This window comes from Pelodiscus sinensis, chromosome 32 (assembly GCF_052426305.1).
Source record: "Pelodiscus sinensis isolate ZL-2025 chromosome 32, ASM5242630v1, whole genome shotgun sequence".
NCBI lineage: Eukaryota > Metazoa > Chordata > Testudines > Trionychidae > Pelodiscus > Pelodiscus sinensis.
In genome coordinates this window covers 6,539,720-6,549,282 of record NC_143083.1, presented here as the reverse complement: position 1 = coordinate 6,549,282, position 9,563 = coordinate 6,539,720, and the positions used below count along the sequence as shown (strand labels likewise).

Below are 9,563 nucleotides of genomic sequence, written 5' to 3'. Positions count from 1 at the left end.
TAAGCAGCACTGATCTAGCGCAATGTTGTATCCAGCTGGTCACTGTGTTCGAAAGGCCAGGGTGGAAACATCGCAGCTACAACTAAAAATCAATTCAAATCAACTTCTTAGAAGTGCTATAGGGGAATGTTGAATGAAGTGTTTCTAGCTAACCCTAGTTTGTTAAGTTCCATATAGGCGAACTACCTACAGTTTGCTGAACTATTCTGCAAATGAGGGCTCATGCAGAGCGTTTGAAAGCTTTCCGTTGCGGGAAAAAGAAAGCTTTCATTTCTCCCCATGTATGACAGTCCCACCCAAGAGATGTAGTTGAACAGAGTTGTTGGTTTCTCTAGACTGCGCGGAAGGCTTTTCACACATTTCAGAGGCAATACCAAAAACATCGAGAGAAAGCTTCTGGTATGCAGCACTGATCTAGCGGAATGGTGTATCCAGCTGGTCACAGTGTTCGAATGGCCAGGTTGCAAACATCTCAGCTACAGCAAGAAATCAATTCAAATCAACTTCTTAGAAGTGCTATAGGGGAATGTTGAAGTGCTTCTTAGAATGTTGAATGAAGTGTTTCTAACTAGCCACAGTTTCTTAAGTCACATATAGGCAAACTCCGTACAATTTTCTAAACTTATCTCCGAACGAGGGTTTATGCAGAGCATTTAAAAGCTATCCGTTGCGAGAAAATAAAAGCTTTCATTTTTCCCCATGTCTGACCGTCCTACCAAGAAGCTGTTGTTGAACAGAGTTGTTGCTTTCTCTAGAACGTGCGAAAGGCTTTTCACACATTTCAGAGGCAATACCAGAAACCACGAGATAAGGTGTCTGGAAAGCAGAACTTATCTAGCGGAATGTAGTATCCAGCTGGTCACAGTGTTCTAAAGGCCCAGGGTGCAAACATCTCAGCTACAGTTAAAAAATCAATTCAAATCAACTTCTTAGAAGTGCTATAGGGGAATGTTGACTAGTGTTTCTATCTAACCCTAGTTTGTTAAGTCCCATATAGGCAAACTCCGTACAGTTTGCTGAACTAATCTCCAGATGAGGGCTCATGCAGAGCTTTTGAAAGTTTTCCGTTGCGGGAAAATGAAAGCTTTCATTTCTCCCCATGTATGATATTCCCACCCACGAGATGTAGTTGAACAGAGTAGCTGGTGTCTCTAGTCCGCGCGGAAGGCTTTTCACAAATTTCAGAGGCAATACCATAAACATAGAGAGAAAGTGTCTGGTAAGCAGCACTGATCTAGCGCAATGTTTTATCCAGCTGGTCACAGTGTTCGAATGGCCAGGTTGCAAACATCTCAGCTACAGCTAAAAATCAATTCAAATCAACTTCTTAGGAGTGCTATAGGGGAATGTTGAATGAAGTGTTTCTAGCTAACAATAGTTTCTTAAGTCCCATATAGGCAAACTCCGTACAGTCTGTTGAACTTGTCTCCAGATGAGGGCTCAGGCAGAGCTTTTGAAAGCTTTCCGTTGCGGGAAAATGAACCCTTTCATTTCTCCCCATGTATGACAATCCCACCCAAGAGATGTAGTTGAACAGAGTAGTTGGTTTCTCTAGACCGTGCGGAAGGCTTTTCACACATTTCAGCAGCAATACCAGAAACATCGAGAGAAAGCGTCTGGTAAGCAGCACTGATCTAGCGCAATGTTGTATCCAGCTGGTCTCAGTGTTCGATTGATTTTCCGATCCGCATATTGCAGTCTAGACGCTCTTTTTTGAAAGACGCTTTTTCGAAAGCTTCTTTTGAAAAAGCATCTTTCGAAAGAGCCGCGCAGTCTAGCTGTATCCCAGGAGAAATTGTCCTCCTTGGCCTCTAAAGATAGGACAAGAAACAATGGGCTTAAACTTCAGTAAAGGAAGTTTAGATTGGACATTACGAAAAACTTCCTGTTGGGGTGGTTAAATACTGAAATAAGTTGCCTAGGGAGGTTGTGGAATCTCCATCTCTGGAGATATTTAAGAGCAGATTAGATAGTTATCTATCAGAGATAGTCAGGGCTACTCAACTTTGGAAGCCCAGAGGGCCACAATGATACTAACAGCACATGTGGAGGGCCGCAACTTAAGTGTGATTGCATATACAGGCAGTCCCGGGTTTACATGGATCTGACTTACATCAGATCCCTACTTACAAACGGGGTGAGGCAACCCCGCACTAGCTGCTTCCCCCCAGCAGACCAGGGAGACGCGGAGCAGCTTTTCTCAGCAGACACCTCAGCTTGAGAATAAAGGACTGAGGGAAGTGAGGTGTGGGAGAATAAAACTGAGCTCTGGAGAAATGTTTGGCTAGAGTTTCCCCTACAATATGTACCAGTTCCGACTTACATACAAATTCAACTTAAGAATAAACCTACAGTCCCTATCTTGTACGTAACCCGGGGACTGCTTGTACAAGCAAATATATATGCCAATATATGCAAATAGCTTCTTTCACACTGAAGGGCATGTATACAAAGATTAAGGCAAGACTATAAAACACACAGGCCTGATTTAAGTCAGTTCTGCTGATATGACTAAAATGCAATATTTACTCGATTTCCACCCATATGATAGTACTTTTAATGACCAACGACAGTCCAGGAATTTAACTACTAAGACGCATTTCAACAGGAGACCATTATATATTGACTACTTTTTGTTTTGGCTCCCCACCGCGGGTCATGTGTTCAGCTCCATGTAAACCCAAACCGCAACGCGGGCCACAAACAAACGGGCTGCAGGCTGCTTGCGGCCCGTGGGCCACGTGTTGAGTAGCCCTGGTCTAGATGGTACTGGGTACGGCCCTGAGGGTAGGGGATTGGACTCAATAACCTCTCGAGGTCCCTTCCAGTTCTAGTGTTCTATGATTCTATGACCTCAGGATTTGGCCTCATTTCAATATTTTACTGTGGCCAACTTAACATTATTGGAAAACCACCTATACCAGCTTCTGACTACTGAATTTAGCAGAGAAAGAGGTACACGGTGGGGGGGAGGGAGGTACTATAAACCTGTACAAATAAAAAGGTTTGCTTACAAGTGGCATAATATGGTTCCAAATTAGGACCAACATGGTTCAATTCTTTCAGAGCAATATACTTACTACATTCCAGCAGCAGGCATCTTCCTATATTTGTATATGAAAGCATCTGCTTTTCCAAGGCTCACCTCGTAGATTATATTGCTGCCAAGACCCAAAGCATGTAATTTTACTTTTGCAGTCTTTGGTCTCTACCCCTTTTATTGAAGAGGAAATATTTCTTGGAATCCCATTTTTCTCTTTGGAATTGTAGGAAATAATCTCCGGACACACTGGGTGTTGGTGGAAACAAGCAGAGGATTTATTGGTTCACACAGCGCTGGTGGAGTGCAGACCAGGTGTTAGCCCAGAGCACACTAACTTAACCAAAACATACATTAGATTATATAGGTTGCAGATGGACGGAGGAGAAGTGATTTGATAGGTCTAGCAGCGGAAGTGAGCTATGCACATAAGCCAATGGTCTGAGACAGTTACACAGCATCTCCGCCCATTGTGAATTAAACATATTATCACTAATACAGGTATTATTCCTAACAAGCTAAATGTGCCAACATAAACAGGATGGCAGACCCCAGAATGAATATATTGGTGTAAGCTTGTTAGCAGAACTTGTGATGTCTAGGAGGGACAGACGACTCCATCCCCATTCTGACACAGTCCTTGAGATTCAAGCTCATTAATCTGAAAGCACAAGAGACAATGAAACCAGTGCCACTGATACCAGCCAGGCCTTATCAGAGTGAGAGAGGCCCCTTTGGAATGCAGTTGCCATGGGAATCAGGGTCACAGCAACTATTGAACTGTTTTACTTCCCAAGCTTGGCCTGATACTTTCAGGTTTGAGTTTGCAAGATACAATTAAAATTGTACCCTTTGGTATATATGGTTGTGCCAATTTTCTTCCACTACTTGATCTGAGGAAGTGGGTCTGGCCCACGAAAGCTCATCACCTAATAAACCATCTTGTTAGTCTTTAAAGTGCTGCACAGGCCTGTCTTTTGCTTCCGCTGCACCAGACTAACACGGCTACATTTCTATCACTGTCTTTCAAAACTGTGATCGTGAATGGATGGGGGGGGGTTTCAAACGCTGCCCCGCCCTCAGTACAATCCCATTCGCCGGTGGGGGACCCCTGGGCCCAGTCTTGTGGGGGAGGGGGCGGAGCAGAGGCTCGCGGGTGAGGGGCTGTGCGGTTTGGGGGACAGGACACACGAACGCGCGCGCACTAGTCACTGGAGTGTGACGTGATTGGCGGCGGGCGCGCATGCGCGCTGGGCTCCGGGATGGCGGCGGAGGGCGGAGTGGGCGTCGCGCCGCTCGCGGAGGAAGCGGGCTCGGGGTCTCTGTGCGCGGCCCCTTTGCGTTTGGCGCGGCTGCCCTTGGCCCGGGTGAAGGCGCTAGTCAAGGCCGACCCCGACGTGAGCCTGGCCAGCCAGGAGGCTGTGTTCGTCCTGGCCCGCGCCGCGGTGAGGGGCGTCGGGTGCGGGGAACCTGGGGGGGCGTCTGGCTGTGCGTCTGCCGGGGGGGGCTGTGTGTCTGCCGGGGGGGCTGTGTCTGCCGGGGGGGGGGGCGTCTGGCTGTGTGTCTGCCGGGGGGGCTGTGTCTGCCGGGGGGGGGGGCGTCTGGCTGTGTGTCTGCCGGGGGGGGGGGCTGTGTGTCTGCCGGGGGGGGCTGTGTCTGCCGGGGGGGGGGCGTCTGGCTGTGCGTCTGCCGGGGGGGGCTGTGTGTCTGCCGGGGGGGGCTGTGTCTGCCGGGGGGGGGGGCGTCTGGCTGTGTGTCTGCCGGGGGGGGGCTGTGTGTCTGCCGGGGGGGGGCTGTGTGTCTGCCGGGGGGGGGGGGCGTCTGGCTGTGTGTCTGCCGGGGGGGGGGGGCGTCTGGCTGTGTGTCTGCCGGGGGGGGCTGTGTGTCTGCCGGGGGGGGGCGTCTGGCTGTGTGTCTGCCGGGGGGGGAGGCGTCTGGCTGTGTGTGTGCCGGGGGGGCTGTGTGTCTGTCGGGGGGGGCGTCTGGCTGTGTGTCTGCCGGGGGGGGCTGTGTGTCTGCCGGGGGGGGCTGTGTGTCTGCCGGGGGGGAGGCGTCTGGCTGTGTGTCTGCCGGGGGGGGCTGTGTGTCTGCCGGGGGGGCGTCTGGCTGTGTGTCTGCCGGGGGGGGGCTGTGTGTCTGCTGGGGGGGGGGCTGTGTGTCTGCTGGGGGGGGTTGTCTGGCTGTCCGCGAGGACTGAGCGTCGGAACTTTGCTTTTCCTCCTGCATCCCGCTCTATCTGCCCCTTTTCTTCTGCGCCACTTCGCTCCCCTTTCCCAGCTGCCTGGCCCAGCAGCTTTTCCTTCTCAATGCGGCTCTGCCTCCCGGGTTAGTTGCAGCAGGCACAGGCCACTCCTCATGTAGGAAGCACCTGTGATGACCGATGAACTTTGTGCTTCAAACAGAATTCAGAATCACAGAAAGCTGGAGATCAAGTTCAGTCTAGTGGGCTGAGACAGGATCGAGTAACCCTAGACGGTCCCTGACAAGTGTCCACCCTGTTAAAAATCTCCAGTGAAGGGGGATTCCACAGTTTCTCTTCAAAGCCCATTCCACTTAACTCTCCTTATAGTAAGAAAGTTTTTCATAATGGCTGCCTAAAATCTTCCTTGCTGCAGATTAAGCCCATTACTACTTCTATCTTCTGTGGCCATGGATAGCAATGATCACAGGTCTTCTTTATAACAGCCCACGCCTGTATGCGGAGGGGTGTGTGTGAAGGGTGCAAAAGCACCCCCGCATGATCTTCCATGGTCCCCCATGGAGCTGATTCTGGCCAGATGGTGGAAGGCAGGAGGGTGCATTGCTTCAGCCTCCCTCCCTTGTGCTCCAGCTGGCCGGGGGAAGTCTCGGGGTGATTTCCTTTCTCCCCCTCCCCCCATGGACCGAGGCTAGGGGTGGGGCTGGGCCTCGCTCCTGAGGAAGGAGGGTCTGTCTACATTACCCCGCTAGTTCGAACTAGCGGGGTAATGTAGGCATACCGCACTTGCAAATGAAGCCCGGGATTTGAATTTCCCGGGCTTCATTTGCATAAGCCGGCCGGCGCCATTTTTAAATGCCGGCTTGTTCGAACCCCGTGCCGCGCGGCTACACGCGGCACGGGCTAGATAGTGCGGAATGGCTTGCTAGTTCGAACTATCTGTACGCCTCGTTTGGCTTGCTAGTTCGAACTATCTAGCCCGTGCCGCGTGTAGCCACGCGGCACGGGGTTCGAACAAGCCGGCATTTAAAAATGGCGCCGGCCGGCTTATGCAAATGAAGCCCGGGAAATTCAAATCCCGGGCTTCATTTGCAAGTGCGGTATGCCTACATTACCCTCCTAGTTCGAACTAGGGTGGTAGTGTAGACATACCCGGAGGTAGAAAATCAGCCATAGCTTTCACTCCACCCACCAGAGCACAGGGGAGGGAGGCTGGGGCAATGTGCTGCCCCTGCCTTCCCCTAGCTAGCCAGAGCACACTTACTTACACCCTTGCAGTCCATATTTACAAAAAAAGCACAGAAATTCCTGCGCACGGGGCTGCAGCCATTGTATTTGTAGACTATTTATCAAGTCCCACCTTAGCCCATTACTAATCTTTCCTCATAGGAAAAGTTTGCTAAACTTCTTATCACTTTTGTAGCTCTCCTCTGGATTCTCTCCAATTTGTTCACGTCTTCCCTAATGTGTGGTGCCCAAAATTGGATGAGGTACTCTGGCTGAGGCCTCACCAGTACAATTACCTCCTGTGTCTTCCATATGACACTTCTGTTAGGGAACTCCAGAGTGGTGTTTGCCTTTTTCACAACTACATCCGGACATTGGCTCAAAAAGTGTGATCCCCTATAAACCTCTGACCCTTGTCTATTTCAGATTGTTTCTTTGCATAGACAAACTACAAAGAGCCAGACTATTATCTCCTTAAGGGGATAGGCATGTTTTGTTACAATTTGCTGTGATGTAGTATTGCTGAGACTTGGGAGCCAAGACTGGAGTTTACAGAAGTTAAGTACATCACCAGTGAGGCCCCTGGATGATTGAGATGCTAACGGAGCAAATTGATAAACTTAACAGTAACAGGTCACCGGGACCAGATGGCATTCACCCGAGAGTTCTGAAAGAACTCAGATGTGAAACTGTTGAACTATTAACTGCGGTTTGTAACCTAAATCATCTTTTGTACCTAATGACTGGAAGATAGCTAATGTGATGTCAATATTTAAAAAGGGCTCTAGAGGTGATCCCTGGCACTTATGGATTGGTAACACTAGTGTCAACATTAGGCAAATTAGTTAAAACTATAGTAAAGAATAGAATTATCAGACTCATAGATTAACATAATTTGTTGGGGAAAAGTCAACATGGTTTCTGTAAATGGAAATCTTGCCTTAAGATCTTTTTGAGGTGGTCAACAAGCATGTGGACAAGGGGGATCCAGTGGATTTCCAGAAAGCCTTTTACAAGGTCCCTCACCAAAAGCTCTTAAGTAAAGTAAGTTGTCATGGGATAAGAGGAAAGGTCCTTTCATGTATTGATAACTGTATAAAAGACTGGAAACAAGGGTAGGAATAAATTGTCAGTTTTCAGAAAGGTGAGAGGTAATTAGTGGTGTCCCCCAAGGCTCCGTACTGGGACCAGTCCTATCCAATATATTTATAATGATCTGAAGACTGGAATAAACAGAGGTGGCAAAAGTTACAGATGGATACTAAATTGTTCAAGATAGTTAAGAACAAAGCAGATTGTGAAGAGCTACGAAAGGATCTCACAAAACTATATGATTGGGCGACAAAATGGCAATTTAATTTTAATGTTGATAAATGCAAAGTAATGCACATTGGAAAAAATAACCCCAACTATACATACAAAATGGTGGAGACTAACTTAGCTATAACCACTCAGGAGAGAGATCTTGGAGTCATGGATAGATCTCTGAAAACATCCACTCAATGTGCAGCAGCAGTCAAAAAAGAAATCAGAATGTTAGGAATAATTTTAAAAAGGACAGAGAATAAGACAAAGAATATCTTATTGCTGCTCTATAAATCAATGGTACAGCCACATCTTGAATACTGCATACAGATGTGGTCACCCCATCTAAAAAAATATAGATTGGCATTGGCAAAGGTTTAGAAAAGGGCAACAAAAATGTTTAGGGGTTTGGAACGGGTCCCATATGAAGAAAGATTAAAAAGACTTGGACTTTTCATCTTAGAAAAGAGGAGACTAAGGAGGGATATGATAGAGGTCTATAAAATCATGACTGGTGTGGAAAAAGTGAATTAGGAAAAGTTATTTACTTATTCCCACAATATAAGAACTAGGGGGTCACCAAATGAAATTAATAGGCTACAGGTTTAAAACAAACAAAAGGAAGTTTTTCTTCACTCAGCGCACAGTCAGCCTGTGGAATTCCTTGACAGAGGATGTTCTGAAGTCGAGGATTTTAACAGGGTTAAAAAAAGAACTACAGTAAACTTCCGATAATCTGGCACCTTTAGGACCCAGGGGGTGCCGGATTATCAGATATCCCGGACTATCGGAAGGGGGGGCTATGAGGGGTCTGACCCCAGATCCCTCATAGCCTCCCCCCCCCTTCCGATAGTCCAGCTCTGCCCCAGGCATCCCTGATTCAGCCGATGCTGGTCAGTTTCAACAGAGGCTGAATCGGGGACGCCTGCAGCAGAGAAGCTGGAGTGCTGCCAGGTTTGTCCAGTAGTGCCGACCCTTGGCACGGCGAGACAAACCTGGCAGCACCCCAGCTGCTCTTGGGGACGCCTGGGGCAGAGCAACTGGGGTGCTGCCGGGTTGGTCCGGCAGTGCCGCTCCTCGGTGCTACTGGACCAACCCGGCAGCAACCCAGCTTCTCTGCCCCAGGTGTCCCCAAGTCAGCTGCTGCTGAAACTGATCAGCGGCTGACTCCAGGAAGCCCGAGGCAGAGCTGCTCTGCCCCGGGCTTCCTGGAGTCAGCTGCTGGTCAGTTTTAGCAGCGGCTGAATCGGGGAAGCTGGGGGCAGAGCAGCTGGGGCGCTGTGGGACCAACCCGGCAGCACCCCAGCTGCTCTGTCCCAAGTGTACCCAAGCCAGCTGCTGCTGAAACTGACCAGCAGCTCTACCTCGGGCTTCCTTGAGTCAGCTGCTGATCAGTTTCAGCAGCGGCTGAATCTGGAACACCTAGGGTGCTGCCGGGTTGGTCTCTCAGTGCCGAGGGGCAGCGCTACGGGACTTAGCAGCAGCACTCCAGCTGCTCTGCCCCCAGCTTCCCCGATTCAGCCGCTGGTCAGTTTTAGCAGCGGCTGAATCGGGGAAGCTGGGGGCAGAGCAGCTCCAATGGTACGGCTACTCGGAGCACTTCCGGGTTCCTGATGGTGCCGGATCATCAGATGCCGGACCATCGGAGTTTTACTATAGATACATTCATGGAGGTTGTGTCCACCAGTGGCTGTTAGCCATTTATGGGTAGGAATGGTGTCCCTGGCCTCTGTCAAAGGCTGGAAATGGATGACATGAGAGGGATCACTTGATGATTACCTGCTCCCTCTGGGG

At 49.4% G+C, this 9,563-nt stretch overlaps 1 protein-coding gene across 2 annotated transcripts in view; it reads left to right on the top strand.

Annotated features, from left to right (window-relative positions):
- Positions 1-4,221: 4,221 nt before the first annotated feature.
- LOC102453510 (bone morphogenetic protein 2-like) overlaps positions 4,222-9,563 on the top strand; it is a 45,510-nt gene continuing 40,168 nt past the window's right edge. For both annotated transcript variants that reach the window (XM_075903119.2, XM_075903118.2), the window contains exon 1: positions 4,222-4,485. In XM_075903119.2, the coding sequence (XP_075759234.1) occupies positions 4,303-4,485 (183 nt within the window). In that variant the 5' untranslated portion in view covers positions 4,222-4,302. The remainder of the gene's footprint in view (positions 4,486-9,563) is intronic.